This window comes from Ostrea edulis, chromosome 9 (genome assembly GCF_947568905.1).
Source record: "Ostrea edulis chromosome 9, xbOstEdul1.1, whole genome shotgun sequence".
In the NCBI taxonomy this organism is placed as follows: domain Eukaryota; kingdom Metazoa; phylum Mollusca; class Bivalvia; order Ostreida; family Ostreidae; genus Ostrea; species Ostrea edulis.
In genome coordinates, this window is record NC_079172.1 from 19,153,906 (window position 1) to 19,179,235 (window position 25,330).

Here is a 25,330-nt window from a genome sequence, read left to right on the forward strand (position 1 = left end):
ACTAAATAAATCACTTTATATGCATAGTGGACGAACGGAAAAGTATGGAACGCCATTACTGCCTTACGTGGATGTACATGTATTTCATGAAGTGTTGATTTTTTTAATCATATGCTGAGATTTTTTTTATGAAAAGGTGACGTTTTTAATTATATGCTGTGGTTGTTTCATGATGCAGTGGTGTTTTTTCATTATATGACGTGGTTCTTTGGTGATAAGGTGGCCATGGTGCTTTTTCATTATATGATGTGGTTCTTTAGTGATAAGGTGGCCATGGTGCTTTTTCATTATATGATGTGGTTCTTTAGTGATAAGGTGGCCATGGGGCTTTTTCTTTATATGATGTGGTTCTTTGGTGATAAGGTGGCCATGGTGCTTTTTCATTATATGATGTGGTTTTTTGGTGATAAGGTGGCCATGGTGCTTTTTCATTATAATGATGTGGTTCTTTGGTGATAAGGTGGCCATGGGGCTTTTTCATTATAATGATGTGGTTCTTTGGTGATAAGGTGGCCATGGGGCTTTTTCATTATAATGATGTGGTTCTTTGGTGATAAGGTGGCCATGGGGCTTTTTCATTATATGATGTGGTTCTTTGGTGATAAGGTGGCCATGGGGCTTTTTCAGTGTATGCTGTGGTTTTTTCATGATAATGTGGTGCTTTTTCATTATATGTGGTTCTTTCATGATAATGTGGTGCTCTTTCATTATATGGTGTGGTTTAGTCTAGTCAAGCTAGCCATATATGAGCAAAACCTCAAACTAATTGCAACAGAAATGAAATATTGATTATTCATGCAAGAAAACACATGCAAACAACATATTAAAAATCGACTTCTGTGTTTCAATGGGAAAATTGGAATTTTACGGTAAAATGATGTGTTTTTTCATGAAAATCGCTAAAAACTGGAAATTGAAGAAAAGGTCCATTTCATGTAACATACAGTCTCATATTTCAAATTTCAACCTTGAAATGTTCGATTAAAGCTTTTGAAAGCAGAATATATTCTTTCTTTGACTGTAATTTTTGGGTAAAATCTTGCTTTTTTAAATATAATTTTGAAATTCTAAGAAGAAAACCCACATTTTTCATACATTGGAGGCTACCAATGAAAAACTGAGGTAAGGATTTACTTTTAAAAACTGTAAGACAAGTAAGATATATATTTTATTGACAATATATATATGGAATAATACCATTTTAGGTTGGAAATCTTCCTTTTTCTGAAAAAAGAAATAGCGAATAACTGGAAATGATAGGAAATGGCTGCTTTATAGAAGATATGACATTGATATTATAAATTTAAGAATAAAACGTCTAAATGCACAACTAAAAACTAAAATACTTGTTCCTATCCATTGAGTTACCACATGAAGATTTAAACATTAAAATAAACTGTTCACACAAAACAAGTGCCCCTTTAAAAATGGTCTGTTAAAGATGACCTATATTTTTGCAGTTACTTCCCTTACACCGAAAGTTGGAGGTATGCTTACCATTCTGGTCCTTAGCTTCACATAAATAGTATTAACAAACAGTGTATAAAGTTTACTCTACCAAATTTTTTATTAAGCTGAGTTTTAGCAGTTTGTACTATATCTATGATGAAACAAGGTTCAGTTTCTTCGATTTTATAAAGAAATTTTTAATACTTCGTCAAATTTTTAAGTTTGGGAAAGAAGGAAGGGGGGGGGGGGGGGGTTGTAGCCGTATTTGACGTTTAGTTTCATCCAAATTATTGTGCAATTAATACAGAGAATTTCAGGAGTAATCTGTTTTAAAAACAATGGACACCTAGATTTAAAAGCAAAATGAATCAGGCACATAGCATCGTTAAAAAGGTTGGGGAGATGATGATAATTCTGCAATTTAAACTTCCACTGTGTACAGTTCACGACAATGCTATTAAACAAAAGAGGAGGGCGAGCAACCAATCTGTCAATACATCGACCTCTGTATATAAAAAAAAATAATAATAACCAAAGCATGTAATGATAAAAAGGGGGTAGAGCCATTGTTGCTACGTGCCTGATAATTATTTTAGCGATCATTTGAGCAATTGCAGTACAGTTCAGTCCATGTTTTTTGCAAGTACAACGGCTAGTGTCACAATGCCTTGCATTTACAGCGAATAGCGTTCAAAAGTTTATCTAGTGCGACTGGTAATTTAGTTTTAACGGATACAAGAATTGCTGAAAGGTGAATTAAAATTTTTATCCGACATCGATCTTTTGATTTCGTCCCTTAAGGCAGTTATGTTTAGTTCAGAGTTCGTTGCTATTTCTGTGCTTGATATAAAAATATTTCAAATGCAATGTGTATTTTGTATGATCGTCTGGAATTTACGATGAATAACTGTATCCCATTTCCATTATCAATATCAATGACCGTGTATCGTGTGACAGCGTGTCCAGAATTGCATGGTCATCGAAAACAAGTTTCGTCTTGATTAGATGGCCCAGCGGTCTAGCGCGCTGGTCGCATGCTGCTAGATTTGGTTCCGCAGGTCGAGAGTTCAACACTAATTAAAGAGTAATTACTAGATTCTAAGATTGTTCATTTTACATCAAATTACGATACTAGGCGCTTACTTGACATTGATTTTTATTATTTATATTACCATTGTTTTATTCTTATTATTATTACCCAGGAATGACTCCCCAAACCTGAATTTCAAAAAGAAAAGCAAAATTACTTGTTTAATTAGTTTATAAAAGCTTTTGATACAAAGCGCTTGCTCAAATTATGAAGATACAATACAACTGAAACTTTTCATCCTAATGGCTTTCCATACTTTTCTAGTGAATGTAATTCCCCCTTGTAAATTGACACTAATTCTTTAAGATTTCATTTATAATTGATTATTTATAAATTCTAAAATAAATATTGTGTGTCATAATTCAAATTAATTCAGTAAAGGGTCAAAGAAAAGATTATGAAGCTTTGTTCCGAAAGTTCCCTGGGAATGGAAGTCGGCAAAGAATATGAGATGCTGAGCAATATTGTATGTATATATAAGGTGTCAAAAATCACCTTTTTAATACAACCGTAAAGCTGTTTAATCGCGTTTTTTATTACATGCATCTTAGATCGTCGTGTATATCATACTATATGTTTATTCCGATGACTGTCACAGTTGAGTTACTCCCCTTTGCGTGTAAGGTGTGCCGTAAACACCAGAAAATATCGATGGTTTACTAAAACATTTAAGTCTAAATTTGAAATATTTCCCATTGTCCGATTTTTTGTATGTTGTTAATCACGTCTTTGCCTATTGAATTCCATCGAGTTTGTTTCTGTTGCAATTACTTTGAGGTGATTTGCTAGATTGACTAGACTGGTTCTTTTATGCCAAGATAGTGACACTTTATTACATGCTGTGGTTTTATCATAAGATGGGTGGGTTTTCTTTACATATTTATGCTGGGGTTTTTCTCTCCAGAAGATGGAGCCTTTTCAATATACGATTCTGTTATTCCTTTATAAGATGGTGGTTTTATAATGCATGAATATTTCTCATATTGTGCTATGGGTATTTCATTACGAAGAAGTGGTCACTCGGAACCCCTCGCATATCGATGACCTTATTTTGCCGAATGCCGATAATATCTAAGTGATGATGAAAGTAATTAAAAGAGATTGTTAAAATTGATCAATGTATTCGTAGATTAAATTTATTTTCAAATCAAACTCGAAAGGCATTTTAGACTCGGCATAAGTGGCACAGGTGTTAGCGAGCCTCTGGGAAAAGAATGGAATGAACACAGTCTGACATAGGGTTTATATTTCCCACCACTTTATCGTGAAAGAACTGCAGCATATAATATTAAAAACCCCACCACCTATTATCAAAGAACTGCAGCATACAATATTAAAAAACCCACTACCTATTATGGAAGAACTACAGCATATAATATTAAAAAACCCACCACCTATTATGAAAGAACTGCAGCATATAATATTAAAAAACCAACCATCTATTATGAAAGAACTATAGCATATAATATATATATATATATATATAAAACACCACCTATTATGAAAGAACTGTAGCATATAATAAAAAAACCCACACCACCTTATCACGAAACACACCCACATAAGGCAGTAATGCACACCACCTTATCACGAAACACACCCACATAAGGCAGCAATGATGTTCCATAGAAGATATATTTTCTGCCGTAGTTCTCTAGATTATTTTCAATGCGTCAAGGTACAAGCATACATAAACACCAACAAACACGATCTTTGGGTTGTGATAGAATATAGTTATGAAAGTTACACGAAACACGTTAAAAACTTCGTGTGTTTACAAAGTTGGGCGTGTCAATATCGAAGATCGATTGATTGTGATATTCGTGGTTTAATACGTAAATCTCATGCTATGCATTAGGCGCCACTTTTTTGTATTGGGTAGAATTTTAGGGTTTCAAACCCATGCGAAATTTCGCTGCCTTTCAGTGCAACACACGTTTCAATCGCTCTTGACAATGTCTAAATACTTAACGGAGTCATTATATTGTGAATCTAATTCTTTAATATCAAATATACAATATCAAACGGAGTATAGAATTACAGAAATTTAATTTTATCATCCAACAGTAACTTGGCATCAACATAAAAATAGCTATACAATCTAATAGATGAGTGAGGTGGGACACGGTGTCCGATTTCCTCATATGTTTTAAATTCACATGTAACGGACATTGAAACCACAAAGTCCGACTTCTTTAGATCACATGCTTCTGGTTTGTCCAGGCAGGTTTTTTTGGTCATACAGGCTGACACTGTGGTGGTTTTCATGTATCACCTGACTTTTCGTCTGGTTTCCTCTCCAGTCTTTCTACGTTTTCATGCTTCCGTTTTGGTCTGTATCTGTGAAAAATTAAGTTACCGGTAAACATTACTCATCTAAATCAATTCTAAATTGAACTGCCCCAAATTTAAAACGTTTTTCTACGAAATGTGTGGGTTTTTTAAAAGAATGACAGAGTACTTCATTGAATAAAAGCTTCCACGGAATCACCGTTACATGTATTACTATAATTTTACTTCATGTAGGAACCATCCAAACAATACTTAAATCCTTAATATATCATTCAAAGTTATATCACAGACCTACCTTTGATAAAAATCAAACAAGTGAAAAAGAATATTGAGAGACAGCACACCTCTCTTGCAAGATTAAAATTCTAAAATGTTACTAGAATCAACCAAGAATCGCCGTGATTGACCTGAACCACAGAATTACATAACGAAGCAGTAGATCCAAATACGTTACAATAACCAACGCATCATAAAATTGCATGGAACAATATAACTCTCTTATATGGTGTGATTTGATTAAATGATGTAGTTTTATAATTATTTGCTGTGGTTTCATGACTATATGCTGTTGCTTTATAATCATATGATGTGGTTCCAAAATTATGTGCTATGGTTTCATAATTATGTGCCCACTTATTTTGCGGCTTTGTTGATAATGTTGAAAAAAAATGTTTTTTGGTTTATTTTTTATCTTCTATTTACATATTATAAGATGGTTTATCGTATGAGTTTAGAGTTTGTCCTTCTTGGACTATTTCCCGTTAACAACGTTGAAATAAAAATACCAAATATGGCGAAAACCTTTCAGCTGTTAAGCTTGAATAACTTCCAGATCAATAATGAAAGGTGAAGATAACGAACAGTGATCAATCTCATAACTCCTATAAGCAATACAAAATAGCTAGTTGAACTAACACGGACCCCTGGACACACCAGAGTTGGGATCAGGTGCCTAGGAGGAGTAAGCATTCTCTGTCGACCGGTCACACCCGCCGTGAGCCCTATATCCTGATCATGTAAACGGAGTTATCCGTAGTCAAAACCAGTGTGCCAAGAACGGCCTAACAATCGGTATGAAACACGTCAGATAGCATTTGACTCAATGATAGGTTGTATTGACGAACTAGATCGTTATTACGACCATAGAATTTGCGAAATGCTGACTTCAATCGACTGTTGAAACTCCTGTACCATCAACTTGTTTGTCAGTAGCTTGCCTCGATTTAAAATCTGACTATACACAGAACAAGCTCTTGCGTATCGAATCAGTTGAGAGGTATATTTATAAGTATTATATAAATATAATTTCTATTTAATTTCTTTCTTTGGAACTTAAGAGTTCTTTACATTAACTAGATCGGGATCTAAAATTATCGACGAGGCGAAAAAACAATCAACCAATCTATGGTGACCCCACCCTGGCTAAAAATATCTCATTTACGTTGACAGCCAAAATTTTCGTCTTCTGAATGCAAGAATAACAGCAAGCCTTAAATCTGTGTTATGTAAAAATAAAAATAAAAGACTCGAGTCTTTTTGTTTACAAACAAACCAGTGAAATGATAATTTTGTAATTTAAAGCATCTTAATTTTGCAGTCACAAATTTAAGCTTTTAGATGATACATTTTACCCAAAGGATACTTAAAATGTCATAGATATAATAAACTTAGATCGATTTCCATTTCTTTTGAAAACTTCGTTAACAATAACATACCGCAATCTTAAATAATATATGTATTCTCTAAAATGAGATTGCATGATAATGTTTAACCTAATTTTTTGTGAAACCCTTTTAAACACATTAGATTTTGATCATTAAAAGTGAAAAACAAAATTTGGGGGGAAATCGTGAATCGGTCCCTTTAATCACTTGGAAGACTTTAGAAAAAGAAGATGTGTTTGAGAAACGCTGATGCCCCCATATGACAGCAAAACAATTATGGTACCCAAATAAAGGTCTTGTCATATTAGGAATACACATGTGAAATGAAATATAAAAGCCTTATCACTAACCATGATGATAATTCTAAAGTTAGGGCAAGTTTTTCAAAAGCAGATCAAACTCCAAGGTCAAGGTCGTGAGGTGAACGAATTTGTTACGTTAATAAAGGTGGTGTCACAAGGAATAAACAAGTGAATTATGAAAGGCCTATCACCAGACATTCAGAAGTTATGGACAAGGTTTAAGTTTTTAAGGACAGACAGACTGATGGACGAAAATCAACATGACTGAATGAATCTCCGATTACAGGGGCATAAAAAGTATATCATGTGACTCTAACGTATTCTCAAAGGAGGGTTATGTAAAGCCATCACATATTAATTAACCCAAAATGGTTTTGAATAAGAAGGACTTAGATGAAAATGAGTAAAGATAACTCCATGCATCAGTTGCTACAGAAAATAATTAGAAGGGATTAGTAAGATAATCTGAATAATTTTGGATAGGTGTGTAAAAATCGGAGATTAAATGCAAAACAGGAAATAAACGCATGCGCTGTGGATGGAAGGACAGTCAGATACCTTCCTACTTCTGAGAGAAGATTAGTCCGCATGTAATACAGGAAAATTCAGACCATATTACATGTAATTAGTATTCATTGCCATAAATTTGACAACATCAACACAATCACTATTATGTTAAAAAAAGAATTAAATTATCAAAATGTAATCTGATCAATGTTTGGTCTATTTTTATTCTTAATTAACACAAACATGCTCTGGCAGTTTGTAAAAAAAAACAAAAAAACAACCAAAACCTACACTCTTTATCTTATTCAAACATGACATTTAAAGACCTGAAAGTATTAAAAATAGACTAAAAACTATATATAATGAAGCAAACCAGTCTTTTAAATTTTCAAATTGATTTAATTAAAAAATAACAACATTAATTTCTTCAATAAAAATCATAGCTTCTCTCCAATATTCAATCTCAGTTCGCAAGACTTATCATTAGGTTAGTAACATTTTGAAACAGAAACCTGTCAAATACATCTTTAGGTCAATTTTCTGCATCACTGGTTAGAAAAATGTCATCAAGATAGGAACAATTCAAGAGACTGAGCTACATCTTTCTAATTAACATGTATTGTATTTCCCTTTTAAAGTGTTATCATTCAATTAGATTACAATTGTAACGCATTACTGTACCTAAAACCATTCTAACAGACAATAAATGCCGTTTGTGTTATGTCCGGAAATTCATTATGTTTATTGGTTGGTCTCGTTATCACTGTTAACTAAGTATGGATACTGTCTGTCTGCAATAAAGGTAGCAGGGACAGTTTCGCACTATAGGACCGGTCGACTTTCTTAAAAATTGGAAATACCCCATATTTGAAGTTGTGTTGTTACCATGTGCTCATCTAATTCATACAAAGAATACAACAAATTGGCCACGAGGTAAAAACATTTACATGCATAAAACGTTCGTTTCTTGTCTGGTGTTTCACTCGTTCTCGGATCTGTGGTGATAATTCGCAAAGATGGCGGCATTAGGATTAATTGGAAAAATCGATCCCTTCGATGAGACAATTGAACCATGGGAAAGCTACGTCGAACGATTTGAACAGTATTTCGATGTCAACGAAATAGATACAGGAAAGAAGGTACCATCATTACTATGACTTATCGGTGGAAACATTGTTGCGTGACCTAACTTTTCCTGACAAACCTGCAGCAAAATCCTATAAAGAACTTGTAACTCTACTTAGCACAACAGAGCGTTTCCGTTTCGATAAGCCAGGGAGACAATAGCTGAGTATACAGCTCAATTAAAGAATCCTGCAATTCATTGTGATTTCAACAACTCGCTCAATGAGAATCTAAGAGACAGATTAGTGTGTGGCATGAGACATGCACACATCCAAAAGCGCTTACTATCAGAAAAAGACTTGTCTTTCGCAAAAACAGTAGAAATCAGTCTTGCGATGGAATCAACGGCTAAGGACGCTACAGAAGTACAGTCGAGGAACAAGTCAGAGACTGGGGCAGTGAACAAACTTCACATACATGCAACTACCAGGAACAGGCATTCGAAGTTGAAGAAGAACTCGATAAGTTAGAAGTAGAAGGAACTCGTACGAAAGTTCAACACAGTAAGTAGGCAACCCCAACTGTACTCACATTGAACAAACAACGGAAGTGTAAGAATCTGCGGCGACTTCAAAGTGACATTGAACCCAGTACTTAATGTCGAAAAGTACCCACTACCAGAGATTGACGACATATTCGCCAACAAGAATAGAGGATCGCATTTCTCTAAGATAGACTTGAAGCAATCATACCTACAACTTCTAATGGATGAAGGATGCAAAGAGCTATTAACCATCAACGCGCACTGAGGATTATATAGCTATAAACGAATGGCTTTCGGAATTGCATCAGCAATCTGACAACGAACAAATGAGCAGGTTCTGCATGGGTTCCTGGAACGCAATGTATCCTGGACGACATGGTGATCACAGGAAAAACTGAAAAAGAACATCTACAAAACTTAGAAAGGGTATTGCAAAGACTTAGTGAATACGGTTTCCGTGCGAACTTAAAGAAGTGTGAATTCTTCAAAGAGAACATCATATTATGTGGACAGATCATTGATAGACATGGTCTACACAAGACACCAGAGAAGATCGACACTATTGTTAAGGTACCGTCACCCTGGAATGTGCCATTGCTGAGATCTTTTCTAAGATTGGTTGAGTTACTATGGGAAATTCTTACCTGATTTGGCAACTATACTTGGACCCTTACATAAGGTGTTGCAGAAGGACTGTCGATGGGAATGGACTGAAGCCTGTGAGGAGTCTTTCAACAAGTTCAAGGATTTGGTTGCTCCAGATTTGGTGTTGACACACTACAGTCCATATCTACCCATTTCGTTAGCATGTGATGCATCACCATATGGACTCAGTGCAGTGATTTCGCAAGAGTTACCAGATGGAACCAAGAAGCTAATCAGATTTGCCTCTCGTACTCTTGCACCAGTAGAGAAAGTTAATTACGGATCACCACCCATTGATACATATCTTCAATCCGCAGAAAGGTATACCAGTAACTACTTCAAGATTACAGCGTTATTCACTATTCTTGCCTGCGTACAGCTGAGATCGGATTCAGGAAAACGTACAAACATGCTAATGCAGATTCAATGTCGCGATTACCTTTGGAAAGTACAGAGTCTGACTTATCCATTGACTTGGTTGAGGCATTTCACCTTGGGCAGATTGAATGTCTACCAGTAACCAGTAGAAGTATGCGACAGGAAACCCGGAATGAGGCAAATCTATGACGTGTTATGTCATGTGTGAAAAGTGATAGGACCTCGACAAAGAGCACCATTCTATTCATGTCGAAATAAACTGTCAATATATCATGGTTGTGTGATGTGGGGTGTGAGAGTGATCATACCTACAAAACTCAGAGATCAAGTGTTATCTCAAATACATGAAGGACATCTTGGTGTCGTTAAAATGAAGACTCTGGCCAGAAATTATTGTTGGTGGCCAGGAATAAATCGGGACATGTGGCCAAGAAGTGTTATAGATGCCAACAGAATCAGAATACTGTTGAATAATTTTGCTGCACATTCTAAGTGGCCAGGTGATCACAATGAGTACTACCACATCAGCGCGCAATATTGACATTCTGAGAACAGTTTTATCAAGAAAAGAACTTCCAGCAACGTTTGTGAGCGACAATGGGCAACAATTCACATCTAAGGAGTTCGAAGATTTTGCGAATGCCAATGGAATCAAGCACATCAAGACTTCGCCATACCTCCCATCCAGCAACAGATTTGCAGAACGTTTGTACGAACATTCAAAGAATCCATGAAGTGCAGCAGAAATAACTTAGGCAGCATAAAGAAAAAAATGGCAAACATTTTGTTAGCTTACAGGAATACTCCACATTGTACGACAAACGAAACTCCAGCCAAACAAATGATAGGGAGAGAATTGAGAACGAAAATGCAGCTGATGAGATCAACTGTCGAGTCGCATGTTAAACAGAATCAACAGGAGATGTGTGCACAGAGAAGTACACATAATAGAGAATTTGTACCCGGACAATCGGTAATGATGAGAAATTATCGCTGAAGTACAAATGGATTCCTGAAACAATCGCGCAAATAACTGGACCAGTGTCGTACTGTGTACAAGGCGATCCGATGTCTCAATGGAGGAGATATGCAGACCAGATCGTGGAATCGCAACTTCCAATGATGACGTGAAGTATTGAAATTCCAGTCAACTCAGTCGAGTAATTAAAGTGGTACTTAAGTGAGTCGAGTAATTAAAGTGGTACTTAAGTGCGTCGAGTAATTAAAGTGGTACTGATGTGAGTCTAGTAATTCAAGTGGTACTTAAGTGGGTAATGACGATCGGGAGACAGGTGTACCAGAGTACAAATCATCATAACTTGTTACATGTAAATCCGGTGTTGCGCATACCAGAACGCCTAAAGTTGTGCGTACACCACAAAAAGCTACGACTGTTGCACAGGAGAAACGATACCCAGTTTGTATTTGAAAGCCAAAAATCTTGGAAGATTTTGTATATCCTAGTTCTCATTAGCTGATGTGCATGAACATATGGTTTTATTGTGTTTAGGGGTATGATAATCCCCTATACAACTTCGCTATTTTATTTTAATTTCTAGTCATACATTGTACTCTGTACCTTCTTAGTGATATGTGTTTGAAAATATATACTTATATGCAGTGAACTCAATTAGTGACACTTTACTTTTGACATTTTTGGCCAGTATAAAGTTTGAAAGTTTATTAATTCACAAATGTTTGTACCTCACAATCTTGAGAGGGGATAAAATGTTATGTCCGGAAATTTATCATGTTCATAGGAATACTGTCTGTCTGCAATAAAAAGTAGTGTGCTGTGTTGTTACCATGTGCTCGTCTGATTCATACAAACAATACAACAGTTTGCTTTTACAATCATGCAGTTTAATTATTTTTAAGTCCATTTATTTTCTTTGCAAATACTTGTTATATATTGAATTTAAAATATTGTAATTTCGTTTCCACTGTATGTTGTGAAAGTCAAACCTAAACACACTTAATGTATGCTGCATAATGAATGGTGTAAATAATACACTGTACTGCACGTTTCCAGCCACCAAAAGACCATATGAAACGGTACCTCAGACAGCAAGTTTGTTACACACAAAACTACGGTATGTCAATTCGTATCTACTTAATCTTGGCTGAGATTTGGCTCCACTGAATATATGGACTGACGTCCTCACCGAATCTCAAAGCAGTTCTTCATAATTCATGTCGGAAGTTTACTTTCAGCTTCGACCGGTTCTAGCTATTAAAAATGTGCACCTAGGTGACTGCCATTACCAGAGATTTAGAAGAATTCCTTTCTTCAAATGACGTCAATGGGCTTCCATACATTACCAATGAAATGGAAAACGAATTGAACTTATATACCAAAATACTTGTAATATTGTATGCAGACGACACGGTACTTGTTGCTGAATCAAAAAATGAATTACAAACATATCTTGATACTTTTTTACTATTATAATATTGTTATACCTGGAAACTTCAAGTAAACATTGATAAAACTAAAATCATGATTTTTTCAAGCGGTTGCTATGTTAATGAAAACTTTTATTTTGAAGGAAGGAACGTTGAAATTGTGAACCACTTTAAATATTTGGGTGTATTTTTTTTCAAGAACTGGCTCCTTTATAGAAATGAAAAAAAAATATGTGTCGAATAAGACCACGACCTAATACATTGCCTTAATGGCTCATTAAGGCAATGTATTAGGTCGTGGTCTTAATCTTTCAATAGAAGATCATTTACATTTATTCGACAAAATTGTTGTTCCTATCCTTCTAAATGGATGTGATATATGGGGTTTTGGAAACAATGCAATTATTGAAAAGATACACTTAAAGTTTTGTAAATTATCATTACATGTCAAATCATCCACTCCAAATTATGATTTATGGTGAGCCAGGTCGACCACCATTATATTTACATATAAAATCAAGAATTGTTAGTTTTTATTGTCGTATGATGCATGGGAAAATGAAAAATATTGTTATATGTTATAAAAATTTCTTGTACATATATTTCACAAGGGACGTCAACCAAAATGGTTTTTGAATTCAAAGAAAATATTAGATGACTGTGGAATGTCTAATGTATTGTGTAATGTTGACAACATGAATACTAACTGGATTATCTGTCATGTTAAAATAAGGTTGAAAGATCAGTTTATTCAAGACTGGGTATCTAAATGTAACGTATCTTTCTAAAGGCATAACTTACAGACGTTTTACAAATCTTACTTTTAAATGTCAAGAATATATATTGTCAAATATTCCAATCCATAAACAACGTACATTAACCAGGTTTAGAACCACAAATCATAAATTGCCCATAGAAACAGGAAAGTGGCTAGATAGAGATCGAAATCAAAGAAAATGTAATATTTGCAGTTCCGATTTTGGAGATGAGATGCATTATATTCTTATTTGTCCTGCTTTGAATGATATTAGGCAACATTATATACCAGAAATATTTCATACTACACCTAATGTTATAAAATTTCATAATCTACTTGCAACCAAAAATGAAAAAGTACTTTTAAAATTGTGTAAATTCATGTAGAAACAATTTATTACCGAGAGAGTAAACCCTCCGGGTTAAATGTATATATAGTCTATTATTGTATTTATTCATTATCAAGATTGTGATATATATTTACATGAATTACTTGTGCATGCGTGAATATTGTTTTTCGATGCTTGTTTAATATGTTCTCTATGTTGTGTTAACAGAGAAAGAGCAAAAATAAAGCATGAAAACTTGAGATAAGTATCTACTGAGCACATGTATTCTGAATTATTACACGATTAAGCTGATTAAAGTAGCTATTTTTTGTATGACAGTGTTACCACATGTAATCCCTCTCAAAGGGCGGAAAACACCTAATCATCTTTCCATTTACATGTATCGCACATTTATTTCACATCTGCCAGGTTTAATATCTGATTTTTACACTTCTGTACAAAACTTCCTGATTACACCTTTCTAATCCACCATGTTGTGCTGTAATTTTCGATTATGTCATGGCTTCCATCTGCAAAACACGAACTTGTTATGCATACTTTTCATTCTACTTTGAACCCTTGAACCCTAGAAAATGTCACCACCTATTTGACGTCCGGAAAATATCCCAGTTAAACTGTTCTGAAAACGAAAAGGAAGAAGTCCAAGTCGTATTCTTTCAAATGAGAAGAATTACTGTATACAAAGGCTTTTCACCTAGTGTATCAATTTTTTTTTATGTGGTTTCTTCCAAGTATGCTATGGTGTACACAGTCCTAAAGGTCTAGCTGCTAGTATTTTGATAAAAAAAAAATTCTGTGAACTGGTATCTTTTAAATATGCTATGCTGTACAGGTAGAATACACAGTCCTAAAGATCTAGCACCTATAGTATTTTGATAACAATTTTCTGTAGCATGCAACAGTAGCTAGGCACCTAGGTGTATCCCAGTTTCACACCTTTTCCATGGAAGATGAAGATAACAAACAGTGATCCATCTCATAACTCCTATAAGCAATACAAAATAAAGAGTTGGACAAACGCGGACCCCTGGATATACCAGAGGTGGGATCAGGTGCCTAGGAGGAGTAAGCATCCCCTGTCGACCGGTCACACCTGCCGTGAGCCCTATATCTTAATCAGGTAAACGGAGTTATCCGTTGTCAAAATAAGTGTGCCATGAACAGCCAGCCTAACACTTAGGATGACCTGTGGGGAAACTGGAATTGATAACAATGATACATGTAGTTGGCTCTTATTCTAAATTACATGGGGTTGATTAGTATTTATCGGATGGAGGAAAACAGTTTTCCCGCACATTTTATTTATAATTTTTATATCAATTCAAATCTACTAATATGTCTATCTTGGATGATTTTTATATATATATATGATTATAATGACAAGTGCCAATCAATACAAGCTTCATGTTTGTAAGAGTTGATTTGAATTGGATTGCAGCAACAATCAACAAGAGTACCATAAAGTGTACATAGTACACCTGTGAGAAGGCTACATAGGGTGATTTTATTGTAAGATGTTTGTGACATTGATTAGCAAACGTGGCAATAATGTCAGGAGTTGTAGAACTTTACTTAAGGTACTTGCCGTGACATATTTTGTTTTGTATCATATGAATAAAGGAAGGTCAACAAAATATTACCTGGTCTTTTAAATTTTCATATCTTTTCAGGATAGTTTATTCGATGTATGGGTTAACCTATAAATCTGTGGTTTGAATCTAGCAGAATTCGAATTTTTTAATGTAACAATAAAAAGTAATAGAATTTATGCAAAATCTTTTACATAAGCTCAGTATTATGTTGAGTTTTTATTAAACTCTACTCATAGATCTTTCCAAATCTGTCCCCTGGGTGAAGGATGAGACAAGACAGGATTTGTAACAATGTATTATTTTTAATAAACAAATTGACGTGCTTTTATGCTACTAGTTAACACAATTTATCAATTCCAAACATTGCATGTTAACTATTTCCATCCATGCAAATATTTATGTGCATGTAACATATCCATCCTTCACTCATTCAGGCCTTGATCAATAATTTCATCCAATGTACTAATTATTAATTACTTGCTATAATGTATCGGCTTTCTCTATGCAGTTATAAATAGTTAAAGCTGTATGACCCGATGTTCATGTATTATTTTTGTACATAATTACTTTAAAGCAGATTAATTACTTTATAAAGTTATCAACTTTCCCTTAATTACATGCTTGAAAACATCTGCATGTAAAAGAAAACAGTGAGAATATTATTTAGAAAGTAAATATAGTGTGGTACATATATAAATCATCCCATAATCTAAAACTTCATAGTTATTTCGGATTTCAAACATTTCGGTTGAGCATCACTGAAGAGACATTATTTGTCGAAATGCGCATCTGGTGCATCAAAATTGGTACCGTATAAGTTTTACATAATAGACATCTATAAATAGACCCACGCGCGTCAGGGGAATCCCAACGTGATGTATTAACTCATACGCAAAGTTCTGTCTAGTTTTAAGGCTGAAAGAGCATAAAACAACGGATTACTAAGAGGTATTTTATATTTTTATTTCTATTAAACTTATGGTACGGTACTGTTGTAACAAAATACACAGCTTTACACAGATAAGGCCACCGTTGAACTGGTCACGTGACTGTCACTTGAAATGGCAGAGTGACGCGGTTATATGTAAACATCGATTTAAAATCCAATAATTTGGGTTAAAACATGTGAAATAATGTATGATATGTCATACAGCCTCATAACTATATACGTGCGATGATTTAATAGCGTTTTTACGAGATGGGAAAAAATATTGTAATTCGGACCATACAGCTTTAATAGGCTGAAATAGCTGTTCTGTAACTAATCCTCAAGGGTATGTGAAAGAACAAGCCGAAAACCAAAATTGATGAACAACAGCAATCATAACTACTCGGCTATTTCCGTAACCGGAAATCGGTTACAAGTGCGTGATCCAACTAGAGCGATTAAACTCCCCGTCGAGGCCTCATTACGTCACCTACGAATAGACCTCTCCTATGTGACGCAGCACAATATACAGATTTGTATATTGTGAGTCCGCGATTATCTTGCAGGCAAATAAAACTAAAGAAGTAGTTCGCAGTTAAAAGTTTGAAGATATTGATATTAAGAGCATTAATATAAAAGTATGGATTTTATTTTAAACATAAAATGATCAAAAGATCATTAAAAAGTAGGGAGACTCTGTTCAAATTATTGTGTAAAGTAATGAACTTGATGTTTAAGTTCTTGTTTTGAAAGTTGTTTCCGTTTGACGTTATGTTTTTTCGTCATTCTACAGTGACGTCACAGTATACGCGGCCTAAGAAATCGCTATCCCATAATGCCTAAGTGGAAGAGTTTGGTTTGTGAGCAAACGAACTCTGGTGGAAGTTTGCTAGAGCGATAGCTGATGTTTGCTTTTTATTGACGTCAGGCTCGTTTGTCATGACGTCATGGCATGCCAGTGTTAACCGCCATTTATCTGAAATGTGAATTGTGTGTAATGCTGCGACTGGAATCTGTGTGTAACATAGGTGATCGATAGATATAAATTATACCTTGCATAAATAATAAGATGAATAGAATTGGATGGATATCATGAAATATGGCACCTGAGAACAAATGAAAAATTTCGGAACAAAACTTGGTAACTATTTAGTACATCGACTTTAGTACATGACATCGGTGTAGAGATATTAAACTATTGCAGGAGTATATTACAAGAAGTGCCACACGGTTTCCGTAACAATTATATGAATAAAAGGTGAAGATAACAAACAGTGATCAATCTGATAACTCCCACAAGGAACACAAAATAAAGAGTTGGACAAACACAGACCCCTGGAGACACCAGAGGTGGGATCAGGTGCCTAGGAGGAGTATAAGCATCCCTGTCGAACGGTCACACCCACCATGAGCCCTATGTCTTGATCTGGTAAACGGAATAATCTGTAGTCAAAATCAGTGTGTCAAGAACAGCCTAACAATCGATACAAAATACGTCAAACAGTATTTGACCCAATGATAAGTTATATGGGCAAACTAGATCATTATAACCACCATAAAATTTCCAAAATGCCGACTTTAAAAGACTGTTGAAACCCCTGTAACATTAACTTGTTTGTCAGTAGCCTGCCTCGATTTAAAAACTGATCATTTGCAGAACAGGCTCTTGCATATAATACTTTCCTTTTATTATGAATTTCTTGGGTTTCTATACCTACTTCAGTCAGTAAGACATCTATATATATTATGAATCAAAATCCTTGCAAAATGCACATCTTCAAGTTGTTCACAAAGAAGTTGGCTTCAAAATTGAGGGGTCATTTATGATATTTCCTCAAAACTCACTACGGTCAAGAACATGTATCCTCTCATCAATTCTGTAGATCCCATGTCAATTCTGGTTCTTAAGGTGTACCAATCTTTACAATGTATGTTCAAGGTCAGAGATCAAGGTCACTAGAGTCCCTTAATGTTGACATTAGTTTGTGGGTCCTGTCATTTTCTTCTTATTTCTGAAGATCCACTGAGTTTATCTTAATTTTCCCCATGGAGTTCTATGTTAGAACCTACCCCTATTTAATCCCCAAAAAATGAACCGCAACCCCTTCAATCTGAAAAAAGAGGCCCATAGGCCACATCACTCACCCGATTCAACTTGGCCCATATTTAAAGATTTTCCCTATATATATTCACATGTACAACTTTGCTCCCTATTGTGGCCCAAATCTACACCCGGAGTCCATGGTTTTTACAAACTTGAATCTGCACTATGTCAGGAAGCTTTCATGTAAATATAAACTTTTCTGGCCCAGTGGTTCTTCAGAAGAAGATTTTTAAAGATTTTTCCAATATATTTGTATGTAAAACTTTGATCCCCTATAATGGTCCCACCCTACTCTCATGGACCGTGATGTTAACAAACTTGAATCTACACTATATCAGGAAGTTTTCATGTAAATGTAAACTTCCCTGGCCCAATGGTTCTTGAGAAGATTTTTAAAAGATATTCCCTACGTAAAACTTCTATCCACTATTTTGGCCCCAACCTACCCCCAGGGACCATGATTTTAACAAAATTGAATCTGCACTATCTCTTGAAGTTTTCATGTAAATGTAACCTTTTCTGGCCCAGTGGATCTTGAGAAGAAGATTTTTTAAAGATTTTCCCTATGCATGTATATTTGTATGTAAAACTTTGATCCCCTATTGTGGCCCCACCCTACCTCCAGGGGCCATGATTTTAACAAACTTGCACTATGTCAGGAAGCTTTCATGTAAATTTGTATTTTCCTGGCCCAGTGGTTCTTGAGAAAAAGATTTTCAAAGATTTTACTTATATATTTGCATGTAAAACTTTGATCCCCCATTGTGACCCAACCTACCCCCGGGGGTCATGGTTTTAACAAACTTGATTCTGCACTATGTCAGAAAGCTTTCGTGTAAATTTCAGTTCTTCTGGCTCAGCGGTTCTTGAGAAGATTTTTAAATGACCCCACCCTATTTTTGCACTTTTGTGATTATCTCCCCTTTGAAAGGGAAATGGCTCTTCAATTGTACAAACTTGAAAGCCCTTCACCCAAGGATGCTTTGCCAAGTTTGGTTGAAATTGGACCAGTGGTTCTAGAGAAGAAGTTGAAAATGTAAAATGTTTACAGATAGGCAGACAACTGACAAAAGGCAATCTGAAAAGCTCACCTGAGCTTGACCTAAAAACACATAAAATCAAACTTTGTTTTATTTCATATTGTCATCTGGTTAATGATAAAAAGAAAAAAATATTATATGATGCTGGTAGAAATCTGAATTGGTTCAACCCCCCCCCCCCCTTCTCATCAATTTTCCCAACTTTCCGATGCCCCCATAATTCTAATTCCATATATTAATATAATATAGCTAGTCCCTGTGTATATATATGCATGACTTGTGATGTCTGTATACATGTATGCGTCCTGTTTTATTTCAAATTTCTGTTTTTATGTCTATGCATGCAATTATATATCATTAGTGCTTTGTGTTTTTTTAATGCTATATAGTCGGCTAAAGAGCTCTTAGCTCATGTTTATTGTTGCCTGTATATAGTTCCGACTTTAAATAAAAATTACTTACTTACTTACTTTTGGAGAACATGTGCATCAACTCAAATCATTATAAAACTTTTACATACATGAATAGTCAATGTACACTGAATGCCTCACGGACTTGTACAAGGCAATTGGCACGTCCTCATCCGCCAAAATATCATTTGTTTTTCCTAATGATTTTTTTCTAAAAGCTTGGATTATCTTTTTCTTTCTTGTTTTTACTTAAACAGAATTCAATTTTACACCTACTTGTAACACGAATTTGATTGGCTGAGCAAGCTGAAAAAATGTCTTTTATAGTGTATAAATGTAACTTGGTATGGGGATACACCCACCCCCTTGACAACAAGATGGCACTACTTTTTCTTTTCTAATTTAACATTACATCATGGAGCACTTTTACATTCAATTTGATAGGTCTTCGAACTAGGCCTATGAAATTGAAAATCAACAGAATCAAATGTGCACAATAAAATATCGTATTTTAGCCACAGTTGATAAGAACACCCTGGAAGGAATCGATATTGGATATTCATATCGCCATGTAAAAATCAAACTGATATCGTTAAAATACCAGGTATCGAGAAACGGAAGCATGTTTCCCTATTTACATTTAATTGTGATATAGAGCGATGAAAGGACTACTTTAAGTTAACAGTTTTACTCCAACTGGAGTTTGTAATTCGTAAAAGATACTTGGTGTGCAAAATATCTTTTTGTGAACTTGTGATAACATGAAATGTTCAGACAATTCACTGCACTTTTAAGTGTTGTCACATATACCTGACAAGGGAGAAAAGAAACTTCAATCTCACCTTTCCCAGTGGGGATGGTTAAGAGAAAAGAAACTTCAATCTCATCTTTCCCAGTGGGGATGGTTAAGAGAAAAGAAACTTCAATCTCATCTTTCCCAGTGGGGATGGTTAAGAGAAAAGAAACTTCAATCTCATCTTTCCCAGTGGGGATGGTTAAGAGAAAAGAAACTTCAATCTCGCCTTTCCTAGTGGCGATGGTTAAGAGAAAAGAAACTTCGATCTCACCTTTCCCAGTGGCGATGGTTACGAGAAAAGAAACTTCGATCTCACCTTTCCCAGTGGCGATGGTTAAGAGAAAAGAAACTTCAATCTCACCTTTCCCAGTGGCGATGGTTAAGAGAAAAGAAACTTCAATCTCACCTTTCCCAGTGGCGATGGTTAAGAGAAAAGAAACTTCAATCTCACCTTTCTCAGTGGCGATGATTAAGAGAAAAGAAACTTCAATCTCACCTTTCCCAGTGGCGATGGTTAAGGTTTGTGAAGTCATCTAGTGCTGCAATATCCTTTAAATATTTTGAAAGCTTTAATAATTCTTTGTCTTTTTCTCTGTTGAAATGTGCCTCCCTGAATGCTCGTATCTATAAATAAGAGGTTCATGAACCACATTGCTCACCTGAGCAGTTGCCATTTTCTTACGTAGAACTTTAGAATAATAATAAGGTCCCATCCTGGTCTCAGGAATCATGGCCTGAATTGTATCCTTGTCATTCTTGCGAGAAAGATAATTCAGAATTTTTTCCCCTATAGATCTATATTCATATGTAAAACTTTAAACCCGTGATGTAGTCCAATTAAAGCTCCCATGGGTGAACAAACTTGAATTTTCATTACATGAGATTGCTTACTTCCTAACTTGACAAACTCAACATATGGCTCTACAAAGAAGATTATTAAAGAATTTTCATTATTCTTGTTCAGCATTAAATCCCTTTCTGAGGTCCATTATCATATATAAATTCCCATATGTAATAGTTTGGACAAACATATCTATATTAAATGAGGAGGCCTGTATATTTATTAATTGTACACGTACCAGTATGGTTTATTAATTAATTGTACACGTACCAGTATGGTTTATTAATTAATTGTACATGTACCAGTATGGTATATTAATTAATTGTACATGTACCAGTATGGTTTATTAATTAATTGTACACGTACCAGTATGGTTTATTAATTAATTGTACATGTACCAGTATGGCTTATTAATTAACTGTACATGCACCAGTATGGCTTATTAATTAATTGTACATGTACCAGTATGGCTTATTAATTAATTGTACATGTACCAGTATGGCTTATTAATTAATTGTACATGTACCAGTATGGTTTATTAATTAATTATACACGTACCAGTATGGTTTATTAATTAATTGTACACGTACCAGTATGGTTTATTAATTAATTATACACGTACCAGTGTGGTTTATTAATTAATTGTACAGGTACCAGTATGGTTTATTAATTAATTAAACATGTACCAGTATGGTTCTAGAGATGAACATTATTAAAGTGAGGCTACTGTGCCTTTGTCTCCTTTTGGAAGAGGACATCAACTCTTTATTTTAACAAATGTGAAATCCATTTATAAGGGTGCTTTACACCAAGTTTGGTTGTGATTGGTCACATGGTTTTTCTTAGGAGATATAGAATTAAAAGTGACAGACATATTTTGATCAAAACTATCATTTAAGATTACAGTTCTAGTAAGCTAACAATAACTACAATATAAAAAAAAAAACAACAACAACAAAAACGGAAGAAAATACAATGCAAAATCAAAATCCGAGTGCAAATCCCTCTTCCTTGTATTATCCTCGATGTCTACTGAGCAGCCCAGTTATACTTTTTAATACAATGTGGGTGATTTTCGAGTTCTCCAGTTCCGTGAATTATGTGCTTTAGAATCTACCAAAGTCACATGATTTGGTGAATTTTTTAAGGCATGCTTAATTCCTGTTCAGCTAACAATCAAACGATTTCATTCATTTAATTTACTGTCTTTCTGGTTTTAATGCCAAAATTTAGAGCCATCGTTATTGGTGTGTGGCAGAGGGATGTAATGCAGATTACTAGAAGAGGAGGAAACGGCCACGCAGCATGTGTTTTTCAAAGGGGGACAGTTGGAGATGTTAACACTGTGACAATGAAAAGGTGAAGATAATAAATACACTAGTGATCATTCTCATAATTCATATAAAGAATACAAAAAATAGCACAGGGCAAACATGGACTTCTGGACATACATGTACCAGAAGTGGGATCAGGTGCCTAGGAGGAGTAAGCATCCCCTGTATACCAGTCACACCTATCGTGAGCCCTGTATCATCATCAGGTAAAGGGAGTAATCCATAGTCAAAACCAGGGGATCATGAATTGCACAAAATTTGATCAGCTATATGTCAGGAAGCTAAATATTAACTTTTCTGGCCCAGTGGTTTTTGAGAAGATTTTTAAAGATTTTCCCTATATACTTGAATGTAAAACTTTGATCCCTATTGTAGTCCCACCCTATCCCCAGGAGCCATGATTTGAAGAAAGTTGGATCTGCACACTGTGTCAGGAAGTTTTCGTGTAAATTTCAACTTTACTGGCTCAGTGGTTCTTGATGAGAAGATTTTCCCTATATAGCACATGCAAAACTTTAATCCCTATTGTGACCCCACCTTACCCCCGGGGGCCATGATTTGAGCAAGCTTGAATCTGAACTATGTAAGGAAGTTTTCATATACAGTGAAACTTCTCCAAACCGGCCCCTCAGACAACCGGTTCTCCTTGAATATCGGCCGATTTTCAAAGTCCCGGCAGAAACCTTAACATTTCCTTACAAAGAAAGTCTCACAAAACCGGTCACCCCTGAAAACCGGACATCGGCCACTTTTCAAAGTACAGTTGTTAACAAACATGTGTAATTTACCCTTATAATACTGGCCACTATTTGAAGACTAGGAAATTTTGGCCAGAGGGGTGATTAAGACTGGCCAGGTGTGAAAAATGACTGACCTACCAGCCAGGTGGGGAATTATCAACCGGAGGTGTGAAAAACACCAGTGGCCTCTATAAGTTCTATAGTTTACCTGTGCTGTCCAGGGTGTCAATTGGTGCTTGGCTAATCCAAGTGACCCTTTCAAATTTCTGTAAGAAATGTTATAAACAGATTTGCACATATTGAATGAATACAATCAATACGCCATATTGCTGTACCATGGATATAAGCAGTAGTTAATAAACAACAAACCCATGACTGTTAATGATAATTTTCAATAGATAAATGATTTTTGGGGGGTTTCGATAGACTTAAAATTCCTAAGAAACATCAAAATTAAAATTATATATTTACTACTGTACTTTTCAAAAACGTCAAAACAAATTTGTTAACGATATAAGCAATGGACGTAAACAGAGTTTTTATAGGTAAGAGGAATTCCAATAATAGGCCTCTGTGTTTTCTTTATGTATCCTGTTATAAATTTTTAGTTAAAATTAGATGATTGCAGTAAGACTATTTCTTGTAATAATTACCTGTAGGTACAAGCGGACTAGTTTGATCTCCACCGATAATTGATCATAGATCCCCATATCAAAGTGAGCAGTACCTACTCTGCACCTACTCTGTGTATTAATAGCAGCAATCAAATGGCTATGTGTTTGTTTTGTTTATTAAAACATAAGCCGAAATTCTACATAAATGCTGCCAGTCTACAAATTTCTATACATACATCAAATGCAGTTTTATTTAAACGGAATGTTTTCCATTATTTATGCATGTCAATGTAAAAATGTTTATTCATGTTTAATTAGTTTTAGTGCTATAAATTGAAAATAAACATGTTAGTAAATTATTTTGTTTTATTTCCAATAGTGAAATAATAGTCCTTGAACACCATATTATATGGTTTGTGGTATGTCAATGAAATATCTAATAAATATTGAGCTGAAATGTCTCTAAATGCTAAATTCTCGGTATACCAGCCACCCCTCTAAACCGGCCGTTTTTTTTCGGTCTGACAGCTGGCCGGTTTAGAGAAGTTTCACTGTATTAAGTTTGAACTTTTCTGGCCCAATGGTTCTTGAGAATATTTTTAAATGACCCCATTCTATTTTTACTTTTTCATGATTATCTCTCCTTTGAAGGGGGCATGGTCTTTCATTTGAGCAAACTTGAATCCCTTTTACCCATGAATGATGTATACCAAGTCTGACTGAAATTTGCTCAGTGATTCTGGAGAAGAAGATGAAAATGTGAAAAGTTTACAGACAGACTGACAGATGACAGACAACCGGTGATCAGAATAACTCACTTGAGCATTCAGCTCTGGTGAACTAAAGGAAACTGTTGAAATAAGGAACTTCTATATGTTCTGAGTGACCTTGACCTTTCCAAAATGACCTTGAAAGACTTTGGTCCACAAGTCCTTGTCTCAAGAAACATTTGTGATCAATCATATGAATTTCTGATGAAAGGTTTAGGAGATATGAGTTCAGAAGGACATATATGCCCCCCCCCCCCCCCCCCCCCCCCCCCCCCCAAGATTTTTGGGGAGCATTAAAAAAACCTCTCTTACAAAACTTTTCTGAATTCTGTAGTTGCATAGAATTTGGGTATATTTTCATAGGCAAAACACTTCTATTTATTTTAATGATGACAAACCAGAAATGATGATGTCTAAACAAAATTTATAAATTTATGCAATAGTGACTAAAATACATAATAAACAGACAACGAGACAACTCAAAAATCCATTACTAAAGGCATGCTTGATATGTTTACACTGACCACAAAGTGTACATCTTTTTGTAATCAAATTAAGGGTGTCCAAGTAGCGCAGAGGTAGCACTCTCGCTTCACACTGCTGCGACCCGAGTTCGATACCCGTGATCGGCAGTGGTTGTATGTGAGGGGGTATGGTGGTCGCCCGTTCAGACACGTGGGTTTCCTCCGGGTATTCCAGTTTCCTCCCACATA

General features: G+C 35.2%; 1 protein-coding gene across 8 annotated transcripts in view; it reads right to left on the bottom strand.

Annotated features, from left to right (window-relative positions):
• Positions 1–4,521: 4,521 nt before the first annotated feature.
• LOC125659806 (ubiquitin-like domain-containing CTD phosphatase 1) overlaps positions 4,522–25,330 on the bottom strand; it is a 38,815-nt gene continuing 18,006 nt past the window's right edge. Inside the window, exons 8-11 of one of the 8 annotated variants that reach the window (XR_007364227.2) lie at positions 23,442–23,499; positions 20,815–20,942; positions 16,858–16,944; positions 15,988–16,417 (exon numbers count right to left, since the gene is read on the bottom strand). Coding sequence is in view for 5 of the 8 variants with exons in the window: in XM_048891587.2 (XP_048747544.2) it covers positions 4,804–4,879; positions 20,815–20,942 (204 nt within the window). In the remaining 3 variants the exon portion in view is untranslated. Of the gene's footprint in view, positions 4,880–9,121; positions 9,308–13,608; positions 13,958–15,987; positions 16,418–16,857; positions 16,945–20,814; positions 20,943–23,441; positions 23,500–25,330 lie in introns of those variants that run through there. The other 7 variants (XR_007364224.2, XM_056148772.1, XR_007364225.2 and 4 more) reach the window with 7 other exon arrangements.